At 42.5% G+C, this 18,673-nt stretch overlaps 1 protein-coding gene across 1 annotated transcript in view; it reads right to left on the bottom strand.

The window, feature by feature from the left end:
• Positions 1–15,030, bottom strand: part of UBE3C (ubiquitin protein ligase E3C) — a 72,220-nt gene extending 57,190 nt beyond the window's left edge. Inside the window, exons 1-4 of the mRNA XM_063182622.1 lie at positions 14,895–15,030; positions 3,714–3,767; positions 914–988; positions 122–268 (exon numbers count right to left, since the gene is read on the bottom strand). Of these exons, the coding sequence (XP_063038692.1) occupies positions 122–268; positions 914–988; positions 3,714–3,767; positions 14,895–14,960 (342 nt within the window). The 5' untranslated portion in view covers positions 14,961–15,030. The remainder of the gene's footprint in view (positions 1–121; positions 269–913; positions 989–3,713; positions 3,768–14,894) is intronic.
• Positions 15,031–18,673: the final 3,643 nt, after the last annotated feature.

Raw genomic sequence — 18,673 nt, 5'->3', positions numbered from 1 at the left:
TTGGCCCGGCAGCAAGGGTCAGACTGGCCCAGGCACAATCTAACTGGTAATATTGGGAGCCTTATTCCAATAAAACACTACTCTAAAAGTGCATGAAGTGCAAGTACCACACAGTACTCACCAAACGCTTGGAGTCCTCATTCTGTCTGTAGAAAAAGAGCAGCTGGCGAACCAAGAGAGTCAAATTCGCTCCATTAGCAGTGGAAAAGGCTCCTCCAGACTGAGCCAAACTAGCACAGCGATCAAATTCACTTCTTTGGATAGAGTACTTAAAAACAAAACATGCATCAATACATCAGTAATGGCTGTGATTTACAACAGAGCAAAACCTCAGCTTCCCATCCAGTGAGGCTGCAAAGCAGTAAAACAGATACAGCACATATTTGTACAGAGATCAAAACATACACATGATATCACAGCTGAAGCCATAACTCCATTCTGGAACTCAGCACAGTTGCAACAAATCTGCTGCTTATCAAGCATTATCACATCAAATATTTTAGTCCAGTTTCTTCCAATTAATGAATTTAAACAAAACTCTTTCTTAGGAGAATCTATCCAACAGCAACCTAAATCACCTTTTTGACTCAAACTACTACCTTAACCACACTGAAAAAAAAACTAAAAGCTCCACTGGTGTGTGAAAGTTCTTACTACTTAATGCTTTTTATCCAATTTTTCAGCTAAAAAAACATTGCAGGATCCCAGCCAGGTCCAGTCACATCCATGCTTTGCAGACTACACATCTGTTTACTAAAATATTGAGTTTGAAATGAAAATGCCGAGAGGAAAAAAAGAACTTCCAATTTCTCAAATACTCAAAACAATTTTTCAATAAATTATTTATTACAAGAAAATCTCATTTTCAGCAAAACCATTCAGCATCTTTCTAATTAAATAATCAGGTACTGACTTGATGTTTTCTGCCTCTGTACCCTCTCACAAATGACTGGATTATTATTGCATTTTTCAGCCTCCGCCTTTCTTCCTGTAAAACAAAGCAAGAAAACTGAAATCAGTATCACAGGACTGACTCTAATTTCTACCACTTCATCCAATATATTTGTATTCAATATGGCTTTTTAATGAAAATTAAGCAGCAATCATTAGTCAAATAAATTTTAATGCTCATACCCAATACACATAAATCAGTGAGAATGCTTTTCATTTTTAAATGAAAATTTACCATTAAATATTGCAAAAGAGTATTTAATATACAGTAAGTATGTAATACTACAGAGATCAACATAAATTTTTTATTATTTTGCATCACTTTATTGTTAATGCATTTTATTAGACAAAGTCTTAACACTGTTGAAAAATTCTGAAGGATTCACCAAATTCAATTACATCATTCTTCTTTCTGCATAGAGCAGCAAACACTGACAATCCACTTATTTGTTTTCACTCAAATAATATAAAAGCATTATGATGCTGGCACAATTTAGATGTGGGGAAAACAATAAAAAATCAGTTATTTGGAGACAGTACTGCCATCAAAAGGAAAATGAGGCTTAAAGCTCACTGTGGCACAGAAGCAAAATAAAAAAATTAATAAAAATTCTTAGTCTCTTCTCCAAAACCAGACATAAGTAGTGAATCCTTTTATAACATCATCCTCAGAAAGTGGAAAGAGTAGCAAAAATCACCTTTTTACAAAGGCTCTGAGGAACTGAAAGCCAGTTTGCTCGAGATGCTGTGCAAAGAGCTCTTGGAGGGTTCCCTGACAACACCCTGGGCATATCCCATTACAATAAATATCTATGGGAAGTGGCTACTGTAATTATATTTCTAACAATGTCCATATGGTTTCTTAGGGAATAAAAGAGGGGAAATAAAGAGTTGCTCATGAACCTAGAGCTACAAAGCAGTGGCTGAAGGAAAAGTACAAAGATCAAGAAGCCTGCTTAAAAAGGGGAATTTTAAACTAATCAATCCTTAAACTATACTGAACCTATAATTCTGAGGGTCACCAGACAAAACAAAACACCAAAATGTTTTCATAAATTTCATCAAAATACTTTTGGAAAGTTCATATAAACTTTCAAGTCCCAAATCCTTGATTTCCAATTTATTGTCCTATAAAGACACATCCAAGTTAAAAGCAGGACCTGAACTGACCAGAGAGAACATCAGACAAAATCACTATTCAAGGCCTATTTTATTTTTCTTGGAAAACCTTGGTTCTTAAAGTAACTTATGTGAATACGCAAATTCTTGAAGACTAACTGCTTCTATATCATGGACCAAAATCAAAAGTTTGATAGGCCTAAGGGTATTTCTCTCTCCAAAATACTGACAGTGAAAGTGCAATCAGGAGAGAGTTTCAGAGAGGTGGTGTCTCTTCACAACCATAATGTAAGGCTCAACTAAAACACAGATAATTTCTCCTCTTCTCTAGGTACTGGTTTTATCTCAGAACACACGATTGTCAATTAGAGACTCCCAACTGCACAGGTTTTAAGTCTGAGGTCACTGCTAAGATTCTGCTACAGGCAGTTTTAAAAAGCCATGGCTGATTTTATTCTCAGAGGAGCCATTCATTTAGTGAAAATGTGCTCCATGCCACAGCAAATCACTGTGTGCACATGTGTACCTGCACTGGGATGAGTGGTGGCTCTGCATCAGCTCTGCACAGGACAGAGACAAGCAACTGAATGGGTTTATGGACCACAAAGAATTTTTACATGTGTTGCTAAAGACTCATTGATCATAAAGCTGATCCATAATATGGAATTCTGAACTAATGGATGAAATCCTGGTACTTTCATACTTGAACTTAGTCCATAACTACAGATCCATGTTGCAGAGAAAAAAAAAAAGCAGTAACTGTCCACAGAAACTGCAGAACTTGAGATTAATCTAGCATGGGTCAAACACACCTTTAAGGCCCAAAGAGTTGTTTTCTTTATGAGCATGAAACCTGCATAGTTACATTTTTTAATGTACTTAATGTATTTTATTGGTATTTAACACTTTTTTTTTTCAACTTACATAGGAGGGGTGGGGGGGGGAAATGACAAAATTAACATATTGAGTCTAATTCCATTCTGCTAAATTTTGGGTTCTTCATTTCAGTGCCTATTCCTCCTTTGCACTATTCCAGCCTGAATTTTCCAGAGCAGTAAGTTCCCATCATAAACCAGTATTAAGGTTGCTTAAAGCCTCTCACTTCAGCTTCTCACTGGTCCTTCACTATCAGGTGATTTCAAAGCACTTGAGGTTTCTTGAATTCTTTTCAAAGAATTCAAGAACCACTGTTCTGATTTTACCTTCACAGAAGTGAGGTACACACTGGGGAAGTGAAGTACTAAAGGTCAGCCAAGAAACCACAGCAGAACCAGGAGCCAAAGAAAGTTTGCTGAGACCAACCCATAGTAATAGATTAAGAATAAGGTAAAGTTTCCAATTTACTAGCCAAATCCTTATCTTTTCTCAAAAAAGACTAGATCCAATAAACACCAAAATAAAAGGGAAATTTCCCTTTAAACCCAGTGCATGCTTATCTTTTGAGATGAAAAGCACTTCTAAGGAACAGTTAAAAGCACTTAAATTCTTTTGCCAATTATAGCATACTTTAAGACTATACAGAACTTGCAAATTGGAAGAAAACATTCCTGAACTAAGTATGACAGCAGCAGAAGTATTTAGCACTGTAAATGTACCACCAAAGGAAATTCCAGCAGGCAGCAAACGCTTACAGGCTACTTTACCTCTCGTTTTCTCCTTTCTTCCTGAGTTCGATGAAGGAGAGAAGCCTTTTCTTCCTGGAAGACACCAAGAAAGATAACCCTGCATTTTCATTCAAACACACTTCAGCTGTGTTCAGGATATTTAATGCAGACTTCAGGGATTGCTCAAAACGCATAGCACATAAAACACAGAGCAAAGTGGGTGTTAATCATTTTCTGAGCTCACAAATACATGGCAGGCAGCCCTCCCAGAAGAACAGTGATGGAGGGAAGTCATGTCCCTATGAAAAGGGAGCAGCAAAGAGCAGCAAACTGTACTGATCCCTGTCCATGTTTGTGCTCTCAGCATCCCAACCACCCTGGCAAACGCCAGCCATTTAAAAATGGCAGAGCTGCAGCACAAAAAGGTCCCAGTCCCACCAGACCATACCAAAGTGTGAGTGTTTTCCTTGCCTGGAGGGTACATAAATCCCTGGCCCAGGTGCACGCAGCAAGCCGTGGCACGTTCAGAGCAATCCCATCCTGCTCCAAAGCCCCTTGCTTTTGTCCAACTTACAAAAATGCCAAAGCTCTTGTATTTACTTATTCCTTTTCTCAAAGCTTGTCCAGAAAAGATGTCAAGAGATACACAGCATAAATGGCAGGAATTTTTCCTTTAAAAATTTTGAACTCTTCACCCTAATTAAGGCTATGCATTAAAACTTTCAGGACAGTGATCTCACCAACAGAGAAAAAGACAAGAATACTAAAGTGCTCATGAGGCCTCAAAACCCAGTATTGTTACAACAGCAAAACCATGCATTAGCTTTTAAACCACAGTTTTATACAAGTACTCACAGATTATAATATATAAACAAAACTTTATTTGCAAGAGTCTCTTACTGGATGGTTCTGGGTAATTTCCAAGGAAATATACAAAATAATTCAATTTTGATGCACAGTATTCAATTCCCACTGCAGGCAACAGGAGATGAAAGCACCCAAGCACCTTCCCAAATCCAGTCCAAAACACACAGCAGATTTAAGAAAACTATTTTCATTTTTTGACACTATGATACAAATGACAACTTTGTTCTCCTATGTATGCCCATATTAGCCTAGAGAAGTTAAGAAATTAAAAAACACTCAAGCTGAAAATGTACTGTATTTTAATACAGAAAAATCAATTTGAAGTTGGCAAACAAATGTTTATAAAATATTTAAGTGCAGCTAAAACAACTGTCCTGGAATTGTTTCAGTGTCTATCTAGCAGAAACAAAAAATGAGAGCAAAACTCTTCAGCACCGCTTTTTTGAAGATACAGAGGAAGCAAAGTCATGATTCTCTGGGTTTCTTTCATGATTCTCTGCGTTTCTTTAGGATAGAAAATACTCTTACAGACCACCAAGAGTGAAAAACAAAAAAAGCCCACAAGGAGGTTAACCATCTTTCCTCTAAAGACAGTATTTATGGCCAAAGACACCACTAACTACAGCTACTGCCCTCTAAAGACAGGGTTTGCTCCATGTGTTAAACACAGAACAAACAAACTCAAGGAAATCCATACATAGGGATGATGTATCCACACTCAAGCAGTACAGAAAGGCACACACAGACAAAACAAGGTACTAAATTAATAACCAACAAATGGCTTAAAGTTTCAGGACTTTTTCAACAGCTGATACCTGGTGCATTAAAGAAGGTGGTGAAATATCCCAGTTTAGAAATGACTGTGCTGCAGACAGCACCATGTAAAGTGCATTTCTGCTTAGAAAAAATGTTTTGTAATTTTTCCTTACACTTCAGAGAGAAAGCAGGAAGAAAAAGCAGAACAAAATACAGGAAAGGGAAAACAAATTGCTACGTGTGAATAGAGAAGAGAATGGTATGAAAAAACACAAGCAAAGACAGACAGTACAAATTATTAGTAAATACAGGAAAATAAGTGGTCAGAGAACAAACAATCAGAAACAATCCATTTTAAATCATTTGACGAGGGAGGGAGATGTAAAAGGACAGTGTATCCTTAGTGTATCACCAGCTTTTCATTGATGAAGAACTGGGTTTCTTTGTAGCCATCAGTCTCTAATTCAGTCCACTCTGAAACTAACAGAAGTTTTTAGTCAGCCACATACTTGCTTTGTGTACTTGTAAAGAAAAATGCCAATTTGTTAGAGTATAAATTAAACAAAATAGAAGATATAAATATAAAATACTCAATATTCAAGATATAAATATAAAATACACAATAAAATACTCGGGTATAAGTACATCCCACCTTTACAAATTATTATGGGTAAAATAATACTGTTACTCATGTTCACAAGATATACACAGATCATAACTATGACTAAAGAACACATTTAAATTAAACTCAATAAAAATATATCCCCTTAAAGAGTTATTAAATCAAGCTGGAATACACTGCCACTTCAGAAATTAAAAAGTAACTATGCATGTGCAAAAGAAAACAAACCTGCAGTAGGAAAGAGATGAAAAGAAACATGAAATAATCTTCTTCCAATACAAAGGGCATAACAGCAAAATCATTTCTTAAAGAGAGTTCACTGCAGTCACCTCTGAAATCCCCCCTGAATTGGCCCTTGACAGCCAGCACTGTGAAAGGAGCTGAACTCAGCAGCGGCTGCTCTGTGGCTGGCTCCGAACTGCAGCGACACCCGCGCGACACCTCCACCCAGAGCCTCCAGTGACAGCCTCAGCTCGGGCACCTGGCTGCTGCCAGAGCTCCTCACTGCAGGAGAGAGCCCAGAACCCCCAGAGATCACACCTGGCTCTGCCAGAGCTCCTCACTGCAAGAGAGAGCCCAGAACCCCCAGAGATCACACCTGGCTTTGCCAGAGCTCTCACTGCAGGAGGGAGCCCAGAACCCCCAGAGATCACACCTGGCTCTGCCAGAGCTCCTCAGTGCAGGAGAGAGCCCAGGAACCCCCAGAGATCACACCTGGCTCTGCCAGAGCTCCTCAGTGCAGGAGAGAGCCCAGAAACCCCCAGAGATCACACCTGGCTGCTGCCAGAGCTCCTCAGTGCAGGACAGGGCCCAGGAACCCCCAAAGATCACACCTGGCTCTGCCAGAGCTCTCACTGCAGGACAGAGCCCAGAACACCCAAAGATCACACCTGGCTCTGCCAGAGCTCCTCACTGCAGGACAGAGCCCAGAACACCCAAAGATCACACCTGGCTCTGCCAGAGCTCCTCACTGCAGGACAGAGCCCAGAACACCCAGAGATCACACCTGGCTGCTGCCAGAGCTCCTCAGTGCAGGAGAGAGCCCAGAACCCCCAGAGATCACACCTGGCTGCTGCCAGAGCTCCTCACTCCAGGAGAACCCCCAGAGATCACACCTGGCTCTGCCAGAGCTCCTCACTGCAGGAGAGAGCCCAGAACCCCCAGAGATCACACCTGGCTCACTCCTGCTCCCTCCCCTGCCCTGACCCTGTTCTGCTCACGCCATTGTCCTTCTCCTGCCAGACAGGAACACGTCTGGTGTTGAGTCTTTCTTTCAAGGTAGGCAGGCAGACAAGGTAGGAGGAACAAAGCCTGAGCTTGTCCTGACTCTGTCACACCCCTAACTCAAAAGGAGTGAAAGCCATTCCCTGAATCACAGTCCTGACTTTTTATCAGCCCTTCTTCCTTCGGGGCTTGCCCTCCCAAGTGCAGAACATGGAATGCACCATCCATGAGTGTTCACACAGTGTAGGACACATCTGGCTGTCCCTTTCCTGCCTGATGCTTTCTCCAACAGAGAAAAGACAACCAACCTCCTGCTCAGCCCCGTGAAAAACCCCATTTGAGAAGTTTCCTGTGGGGCACAGCACAAAGAAACAAGAAAGCAGAGAAGTACGTGACAGCAAAACACAGAGCAACAGTACAGAAATGACTCTGAGGGTAAGACAGAAAGAGGAAAGAGGTGAAAACAGAGAAGCAGAGGGAGGACAGTACACAGACAGGAAAACGTGTGACTGCCACCACAGAAATGCTGAGTAACACCTGAAATGTTAATTTGTCCATGGGATAACATCCATGTGCTGTGCTGTTCATCACAGCCAAGCTCCTGGTGGCAGAAGTGCTCTAAGGCAGCAGTTGGGAACAGCCACATCTGACAGTGGGACAATGGCAATGTCACTGCTTCAAAACCAGCAGCTCAACCCATCATACAAAAAGAAAGTTGAATTAAAGTTGTTTTCTTATCCCTGTTTTGCTGAAATACACTTTCTAGTTGCAGAAGTTCACACATCCTAGCCAAAGGCTGAACAAGGTACACTAATATAGAAACTATCACTCTCTTCCTTCTGCGTTTGAACACTTTGTCTTGAGAGTAATAAACTTTCAGCACACTTGGCTCAAAATCCAGATTTATAAAAAACAAAATGTATACATAATTAAATCCTCTTCAACACTTCTAATATTTGTTGACTCCTAAAATCTGAAATTGAAGACTCTTGGACAGCTATTTACTGGCTATCTCATAGCAAATAAATTTAAAACCTAAATATGCCCAGATGCAAAGATGAAACTGAATAATTATTTTCAGGTACTAGCTAAACACATATTTTTTTTAATTAATAACAACACAATGAAGCAAAAATTTAATATTAATAAATATTTGATGCTTCTTTATAAATTAAGAGGGTTTATTTTGGTTAATAGCTGAGAATGCTTCTTATTTCACATTACAAGAGGTCACACAAAGTACAAGGCATGATTTTTTATGAAATTTTCTTTTAAAAACAAAAAAACACTTGACCTTTTTTAATTTTTTGTGGACAATTATAACAACTTGTGTGGTTTTCATCTGCAAAATCCAGGAACTTGAATCTTTTTTTCTTTCCTTAAAATGAGGAACACAACTTTACAGCCGAATTGAACTTGAACCACCAAAAAATCAGTAACAACTCCCAAAATAAATGAAGTGACCTAAGCAATTTATAGAATAAAATTCCTTTCAACACAAGTATTCAGTAACTCCAGCCAATAAATGGAAAAATTTTTAACATATATTTTTACAGAATAAATGTGGCCACTGGGAAATATCCCCCACCTTCTCAACAATGTTTCAATCTCCTGACATTATTTTAGACAAGATGAACTCCAAGTGGGTTTTTTAGTCTGAACAGTAAAAGAAATTTGCATTTTAAAAGGCTTACAATGCCTTGAACTGAACCTCAACAATTTAAATTCCATTGAACATGTCTGAGTATGTTCAGCAGCCTGAAATCTGCTTTTAACCAGTCCGTGATTGTTGTTAACAATGATGTAAATAATCAGGTAAGTTTATATGTAGAGCAGACAATCCTGCAGAAGAAGGGAGTGTGAGCTATGCCCAGGAGAGGCACCTGGCCCTGCAAAGCCTGGCCTCACTGAGTCACTGCCACAGAAAACACCTCAGCTGAATTCCAGCTGACATTTACTGCGGGATGTAGGGGGGTCTGGAACCTCTTCCATCATGGTACCCACAGAACCACACAAGGGGGAGCCAGGATTTGATTGGAGGCTCCAGAGGCAACTGAAATGCAAGAAGCTGCTTTTGCATTTATGCTGTTTGTCCCTGTTATGATTTTTAAGATTTACATTACACACAGATCTCTAGGTGAGCTATTTCTAGTGGAAGGTGGCCCTGCCCAAGGCAAGGGGGTTGGAAAAGGATAATATTCAAGGTCCCTTCCAACCCAAACCATTCTGTGACTCATCATTTCTCAGGAACAAGGGGAGAAAATGTATTTAGAAAAGCAGAAATTCTTGATTTGAATCTGAAAAAATAGCACATAACTGAAAAGAACAGTGCAATCACTGCTGTCAGCTAACTACAACTCCATCTTTTATAGCTTGCTTTCAAATGAGGAGAATTTCAAATGTTACAGAGAGAAAAAAGCCTAAGAATCAAGGATGCATTAACTGTGTAGTTTCCTACTAACAGGCAGCCATTATTTTACAACATGGCAGTCTCCTCATATTTTCACACCACAGATCTGAAAATCCAAGAGTATTTCAAGACTTGGGCTGTGACACTGCAAGATCCCAGCTGACCCAGGGTGAGGTGTGCACCTGCTACACCATGTGCCTGACAGGACAAAGGTCTGCAGGGAGCAAAGCACTGCAATTCTTTCCATTCAAAAATAAACACTCAATTTGTAATTCTAATCTACAATTCCCCTACTATAAATCCTTACCATCATTTCACTTCCATTGTGGCATGGTGTAGGGTCAATAAGTTATAATAAAATAGAAATTATTCCTTCTTGAAAGTATTAACTATTCTCCTCAATCCATCAGTAAGAGAGAAACAAAACTGGTTTTTAAGTGTCCCATCAATGCTTATCTCCTACAGACATCTGCCAATCCCAACATGGGCAGATCTCTCCATGCACTGGCAATTTTACAGCCTACTGTTTGTAAAATTTTAATTCCACAAGAAGTTATTCCATGTGTAGAATATGGACAACAAAGAGCAAACAAGGTGCTTCTGGAGTTCTACATCTGCACTTCAGCTGAAAGCAGAGGGAATAGAAACAATAATCTAATGTTTAATGTCATGCTACTAATTTAAGAAAGCAAATCAGAAACTACTAAATTAAAATCTAAACTTTGCAAATTGAATATCTCTGATTAGTAAAAGGTTCATATTAAAAGAAATCACTAAGACTTGTTAAAGTACAGATGGAGTCATCAGTATTTGTTCATTAGTAAGCTTCTATGTCTTCCACAAAAAAAGCCAAAGGTCAAAAAGAAACCCAAACTCAATGAAGTTGTTTTCACTTTCACTTTTGTGACCCTGCTAACTCATCTGTATTACAAATTCTAAAAAAGGAGGGTTTTCTTAAATCTTCTCATAATGCATTATAATTTAAAATATTTTATTATAAACAGTCTTGGGATTTGTAAAAGCATGGTTTAGATAGCTCCAGTGATACTGAACATTTGACTTAATATTCTTTTACCCAGTTTTCCTGTTAGACTTCCAAGGTGTCACTCATACATTTCACAGCTTAATCAAACAATGTGGGACTACAGAGCCCCTTGGACTTCCCAGCACTGGCCTGGGGATGCCCTGCATGGATGCACTAAAGCATTGCTACCTCAAATTTTCCTTAATATTACTGAAATCATTGAAGTAACACTAGGCCTGAGTGTCCCAAGCCAGGCTGACGTGGTTAAACCAATTCTGTGCTGTGTTCAACTCATGCTAAACTCAGTGCCAGCTGTCCCCAGAAGGGCAGGTGACACTGCACCTGGCAGAAATATGTTCCCTGCAGACACAGGGATGGAGCAGCAGCCAGGTGAAGGCACCATCTGCTCCAGTGCCCTCCAGTGGGGTTGGGTGAGGCCAGGCTGAGCTGCAGCCCAAGGCAGCCCTCAATGCACAGCTCTGCATTTCCTGCCTGACACCCACAGGCTCTGCAGCCTCCCAGGCACAATTACTGCCCTGCACAAAATAAATTTGTCCCACATGAGCGATTCAAGACACAACTCCAATATCAGCACTCAGTTTTGGAGGCTACTTTACCTAAGAAGCACAAAAATATGGTTTGCCAGTACAATTAAAATAAATTTGAAAATTTCTTCTGAAGAGCCTCATAAAGCAAAGAACCATGTTTTAAAGGTTCTTTGCTTTATGAGGCTCTTAGTGCTGCAACCCTCAGACCAGTTAGTCTGAGCAGACATCTTAAGAGACCATCAAATCTCCTAAATCAAGCATCAGATTGTTAATGTTTTTCTAGGAAAAGTCTGGGTTGTATTGTCGTAATACAATTGTCCAGAAATTGTATTACAGATGAACCATTTGAAAAGACAGCTTTATCAGGACTTGTTGGCATCTTCCACACACACAAAGCTGTGTGTGGTTTTAAAGGTGATGATAAAACTACCCCAAAAATAAAAATAAATATATAAAGCCCTCTAAAATTAGAATATCACATTGTAAATAAAACCTGTATCTACACACTCAAACACATACAACAGGGTCAACAGTCCAGATGAATCAGCAGATTCTTAAAAGTAGGTACAAAAGGAAAAGTTTAAGCACTGGCAATACCACCTACATTTTTGCACTTTTGTACAATGCATTATTACAAAGCTACAATAACATTCTGAAAGGATCAGCCACTGAGGTAGTAATTTTGAGAACATTAATTTGCAGCCTGTGACTAGAACAAAATCAAGTGATGCTTGATATGGGTGGACTGAAGTGCCTCCCAAGAGCATGCACAATTCAGACCATAACACACATGGATATAAGATATAAACAGCTCAAAAGCAGACCCAAAGCTCTCTGGTTTTGTAATTCAGAAATTCCATACAAGCTAGTGATGAGAAGGCACACTAGATTCAATACCTAACTGCCACAATTATGCAAGCCCCCAACTTTACTTCTATCATTGTGCTCCTAATGATAGGACTTACTGAAGTCTGGCCCTGTGGGGCCCAAGGGAACACTACAGACACACAGGGCAGTGCCAGACAGGTGTCAGCACATGGGAGCTGTGACCAGCACAGTCACTGTTTGAGCTGCAGTTCATCAGCAAAACCACACTTCTAACAGTGTTGCTGATCACTATTTAGGTGTAGCTGTATTCACATCAGGCCCCACTGGCACCTTTAGCACTGACTGGCTCCTCAAACAGGAGGTTTTTGTCATTGTTCTGCAGTGGGGAAACCACTCTGGGAAACTTCCCCAAACTGGGTACAGAGTTATTCTTAGCAGTAAGCAGCCTGCATGGCCCCAGTGTTTCTGAATGATGCCTCCTTCCACCAAAGGAATCACAACAGGCAGCACTAAGCATGCAGCCAGCTGCCAAAAGCATGGCAGAGGTACAGCACTGACCCTTCTAAAGTTATACACCATTTGGGAGGGCAAGGGCATTCGTCAAAAAAATGAGTTTTTTTAGTATGTGCACCAAAAGCCGGAAGGAAATCATTCACAATTCAGCTTTCTGTAAAAATGAAGCCAATACATTTGAGAACCATGATCCCAAGGAGCTTATGATATGAAATAATGAGAAACTCACATGATGACTAATGCAGGCTTATCTAGAAACAGAGACCAGACTAAGTTAAAAGATAAAAGCAGATATATTTAATGAAGGGCCTTCAGGTACATTAAGAGCAGATAAAGCCTCCCCAAGGGGCTACACCCAAAATGGACAATGGTCATGAGTTTTTCAGACAGATATCATTTTAGTCTGTTTATATATCAGGGGTTAATCCTCCAATTACAGCTTCAGGTAATGAAGTTCTATTCCCCCAGTTTGCTCCCCCCCAATCACTTTTGTTTATACTTTTCAGGGCCTGAGGCTGTAGGATGTCTTTGGATAACAGACCCAGACAGACTGTTTTGTCTACCCAAAATGTGAAGACAGTTAACTACAGTTTTTATGGAGTTTAGAGCTAATGCACTAATGCAGTATAGAATCTGAAAAATTCAAAAGCTAAAATCTTAAGGCATCACATAGTACCCACAGACACTTCCCACAGCAATTTCTGTTGCAGTACATTTTCACAGAAGTTCAGCTAAATTGCATTTAGAAGTAATTTTTATTACTGTTTAAATAAATTCTTTCTTTAGTACTGTACCCAGCTTCTGCAAACCAGCAGCTCTCTCAAGGACACTCTAGGATGTGTGTGTAACCACGCTGCCCAGAGCTGCATGTAACTGATTTGCACTGATGCAGCACAAGCACTTCAGTGAACCCATGTAGAATCATGAAATCTGTGCACCAGTCAGTATCAATCTCATCATGAACCACAACCTCTGCTGCACACAGTCAAGGTAATGCATCAATTTCAGTTTCCAGTCCTTTACATGCTAATATTTGCCCTTGGAAAATTATGCCTGCATAACATTAATAAATTTGTCCCATATAATTAAAATAGACATAATTCTGATACATTTTCATGAATTGCTAAGTGTAAAAGAAGATGTTATGGCAGTTCCTTACTTCTGTAGGAGGCAACACGTTCAGTAAGAAACACCATGAGCAAGTCAGGGTCAAAAGTTGCAAAGTACCTGAAGTGTACAGCTGAGGACCAGGGCATGCTCTGCCAACTCCTACTTAAGCTGGGGAGTATTTATGGCATTTTGACTCATGTAATGCCAGTTTACGTGACCTAATGAACAGACATGCCTTAAGATAAACAGAAGATGAATCAGAGGAAATCTGCATAATCTAAGTACAGTTCTCTATACAATCTCTTAATATTAAAGTCAATACACCAAAATGCAAACTTCACTGTGATTTTAGTATCACAGATTGCAATATTTTTGTTCATTTCCTCACTGTACTGCCAAACCATAAAGGTTTCCAAGGATCAAACTTGCTTCTAGTGCACAGTGATAAAAACTTTTTTTTTTTACTCGATTAAAATTCAAAAATACTAATGGAAACACTCATTGGCTTCCCACACAGCCATCTCCAATGACAACAGGGAGACTCGGTATTTTCAGAGTGAATTAAAGTGACCCCTACAGATCAGGCCACTTCTAAAAACACTTTGTCCTTTCCGTCGCTCTTCCGAAGTCCTGCGCCCTTCAGCGCTCGACTAAACATTTGCTGACCCTGCGCAATGAGCAAGATCTGAATAAATCATTCTGCTTCTTTCCCCATCAATAAACACGAGGAAATCAAACAGCCTGGTGGAGCTGACAATTAATTGCGACTAACCCTGCGCACGACAAATTGACCGAACCTAAACTTGACAAGAGACCAACGCGGCGGCCGCGGCTCACGTGGATGAACCTCCCCCGGCAATCGGGGTTGTGTGAGGCTGAGCGTGTCCCACATCCCCCGGCGAGGCAGCTCCACGCCAGGCATTCCCTCCGCAGGGAAATGACAGGAGGGCTCCGAGTCCTTTCCCCCTGCAAGACCCGGAGAGCGACAGCCGGGGAGGTGCCACCGGCCACGGCAGCCGGGATCGATCGCTCGCCTGCGGGGGGGACGAGCCAAGGAGACATTTCCTCGCTTCCCACAATTCTTACTACACTACAAGCCTGGGATGGTGTGGCCTGATTATACAAAAAAATAATAACAACAGTGAGGCAGGGAGATCAGAGATAAACACATCATGGGGAGGGGAGGGTTCTTCCCCTCTATTAAACCTTAGTCATCGCTGCTCCCATTTCTGAAGGCCCGACAGTAAAAGCACCGATAGCAGGGCGGGGGGCGACAGAACCGACACACACACGGGCACGGCCGGGCGCCGCTCCTTACCTTCCTGCTCGCTCCTCCGAGGGACACCTTGGGCCTTGTTTTGAAATCCCCTTCAAAGCTGAACATGTTTACAGCTTATCCCATGGGGAGCGGGGCCCGGCCGGCCGGCAGGGCGAGCGGAGGGGCCGCACGAACCCCCCGGGCTGGCGCCCCGCGGCCCGCCCGCCCCCGCGGGGCTGCTCCACCGTCCCCCGCCTTTCCCGCGGCCTTCGCTATCCCGGTCGCCCCGTTCCTGACCGGCGGCGACGGAGGAGCGTAGTGGGAGGAGGGAGAAGGAGGAGGAGGGAGCGGAGGAGGGGGCAGAGGCAGCGCTCCCGCCGGCCGCGCAGAGAAGATGGCGGCCGCCCGCCGGGCGCGCTCCCGACACACGGCCGCGCCCGCCGCCCCGCCCCGCGCCGGCTGTCCCGCCTGTCCCGGCGCTCCCGGCTGCGGCTGTTCCACGGAAACTTCCCTGCTCTGCGGGAAACTTCCGTGCTCCACGGGAAACTTCCCTGCCCCGGCCTCCACCGGAGCTCCCCGCGCGTGTGCAGGGCCGGCTGGGGCTGCGCTGCCGCATCCTGCCCAGACGGGCCGTGCTGAGGGTTTTGGCATAGGGCTGCCCTCCTCAGCGTTGTTTGGTACGGGAACACAATTGCTACACACACACACATTTGTGTACGCATAATTTCTAGTTTTAGTAGCATATCACAGAATAAATAGGGTTGAAAAATACTTCTGAGATCATAGAGTCGAACTTTTTGACCAAACACCTCCATCCAATAAGTGCCACATCCAGTTCCTACACAACTCCAGTGATGGTGACTCCACTTCCCCGTGCAGCCCGTTCCGATGGTTAGTCAAACTTTTCTGTGAAAAAAAATCTTCCAATGGCCTACTTGAGCATCTCCTGGTGTAAATTAAGTCCAGTTCCTCTCGTCCTGTGCTGGGAAAAGAAACCGACCCCTACTTGGCTATACCTTCCTTTCAGGGGGTTGTAGGGAAAGATAAGAATTCAGAGAATTTACAGAATCACTGGGTTGGAAGAGACCTTCAAGATCATCAAGTCCAACCCAGCCCCAACACCTCAACCAAACCCTGGCACCCAGTGCCACATCCAGTCTGTTTTTAAAGACATCCAGGGATGGTGACTCCACCACCTCCCTGGGCAGCCATTCCAGAACTTTATCACCCTTTCTGTGAAAAACTTTTTCCTAATATCCAACCTGTATTTCCCTCGACACTGCTTGAGACCATGTCCTCAGGTTCTGTCAGTGCTGCCTGGAGAAAGAGCCCAGCCCCAGCTGAGCACAGGCACCTTTCAGGAGCTGCAGAGAGTGACGAGGGCACCCCTGAGTCTCCTTTTCTCCAGGCTAAACACCCCCAGCAGCCTCAGGGGTTCCTCACAGGGTTTGTGTTCCCAGCCCCTCTCCAGCATCGTTGCCTCCTCTGGATGCCCTCAAACATCTCAACATCCTTCCCAAACTGAGGGGCCAGAGCTGGACACAGCGCTCAAGGTGGGACCTCATCAGTGCCAAGTACAGGGGAAGGATGAGCTCCCTGCTCCTGCTGGCCACACCATTCCTGATCCAGGCCAGGATGCCATTGGCCTTGGCCACCAGGTCATTCCTGAGCTGCTTTTTCTCCATGAAGAGACAGACATGATCCTATTGCAAAGACTTCTTGTTTAGGGTGAAGACTAAACACACCAATACAGGCTTCTGTGTAGCCATGACAATACACTTGGGAAAATACACATGATAGAGGTGGGCTCAGGACCTCAGCTGATGAGGAGTGGAAAAAGAAAAAAGCTGTAATGTAAAAGTAGCAGACCCAAACATGAAACTACACCTGAGGCTGCTTTACATTTCTTAGCCCATTCTCCATTTTTTTCAGCGTGGTGACTGCATCCCTCCAGACACAGAGGTGGTGCAGCCAACAACAGGAACAAAAAGCAGTTACTCAGTCTGCAGCTCAAGGTGGTAAATAAATATAGGTAGCCAAATCCAGCTCTCATTCCCTTCAGTGGAAATTTGATTTCATGAGCTGTAGCTTGTGAATTCTCACATCGGCATATCACAACAAACAAATGGCAAGTACCCACGGCAGGAGAGGATGTGTGTGCTTTGCAGCTGTTCATACCAAGAGTATAATGCTCTTTAACTGTTGTCAAGCTGACTGGCAAATGAAATATTTGTTCAGATTCCATTGGATTTGGATGATTCAGAAGAGTCAAAGTTTTAAAATTTCAGACTTTTCATAAGGGAATGAGGGTTTAGCAAGAGTAAGCATTAGCCTGGCATTTCCCCAGATAACATCGTCTCAGTATAAGCAAGCCTGGCCTCCTTAAATACTGTTTACAAATGCAGATGGGGTTTAGGATATTGTGAAATACCATGTCAAATGTTTGTCCATAGTTTCAACACATTGCATTGCTGATGAAATATCCCATCACTCTATATTGAAATGATAGTAAGTTTTTTTTCCAAACATGACAAGATTCTTTTCAATTTGACTTTGGCCTTGATAAACTTTATAAGTCTCATACAAAAAAGGACTAGTCTAGGTGTCCCTAGCAGTTATTAAATTAATTTTCATTGGCACAGAAGCAATCTGTTAGGTTATGAGTTTGTGCCATCTTTATCAGTAGCAAAGACAGTTTAGGGATGCAATCTCTCCTTATGTAAGAAGCGAAAGAAACATGAAACTGCAGAGAGCGGAGTTTCTATGAAGTAGGGTTTTCACTAATACACATTTGACATGTTCCAGCTCCAGTATCAGAAAGACACAAGATCTTCTGCTGACCCTGGCTGTTACCTTCTGCAGAAGTAGTTGGCAAATGACACAGGCCCAAGTGATGAGTGTCTGAGAAGTCTTGGTGATTTCTGGCATCCCCAGCACAGGAAGAACATCAGCTTGTTGGGTTGAGTCCAGAGGAGGCCACCAAGAAGATTAGAAAGATGAAGTACCACCCATATGAGAAAAAAGTTGAGAGAATTGGGGTTTTTCAGCCTGGAGAAGAGAACATTGTAGAGTGACCTCATTGTGGCATTCCAGTACCTGCAATAAAGACAGAAAGAACATTTTTACCATAGAACATAGTGGCAAGATAAGAGGGAATGGCTTTAAACCAAAAAATAGTAGGTTCAGATTAGATACTAGAAAAAAAATCTTTTCATTGAGGATGGGGAGGTGCCACAGCACCTGTTGCAGTCAAGACAGCCACAATACACAGAGTGCCACTACACACTCTCACAAAGCTTCAACTCATACAAAGTAACAGCCTGTCACATCAGAAGGCTGCAAATGTCTGCCCTTCTTGCTCGCTATCTCAACCTTTTATACCCTCCTGTTCATGCATTGCACCTGTGTGCCCTCTGTTCCTTTGGTGGTTGCTCAGTGCCCCTGGGCACTCCGTGGCTCGTTGCTGTCAGTGCTGCTCACCTGCTGCTCACAGCTGTGCCCATTGGGGATGAGGCTGGGCCCAGCCCCACTCCCAATCCTACAAACTGTGTACCTGCATTGAGGCACTGGAGCAGACTGCCCAGAGAAGCTGTGGATGTCTGTCCCATCCCTGAAGGTGTTCAGGGACAGCTTGGATGGGACTCTGAGCAGCTTGGCCTGTCCCTATCCATGGAAGGGAGATTGGAACTGGGTGATCTTTAAGGCCCCTTCCAACCCAAGCCATTCTGTGATTCTATGATTTGCATATGCCCCTCAAGGCCAGGACGTGTTTAATATTCTCAGGAAGCAGCAAGAACACGTTGTTCCCTGAAGGAAGCAAAATGGATGCCCCCAGCACG

This window comes from Melospiza melodia, chromosome 1 (genome assembly GCF_035770615.1).
Source record: "Melospiza melodia melodia isolate bMelMel2 chromosome 1, bMelMel2.pri, whole genome shotgun sequence".
In the NCBI taxonomy this organism is placed as follows: Eukaryota; Metazoa; Chordata; class Aves; order Passeriformes; family Passerellidae; genus Melospiza; species Melospiza melodia.
The sequence above is the reverse complement of the archived record's forward strand: the minus strand, read 5'-3'. Positions and strand labels throughout refer to the sequence as shown.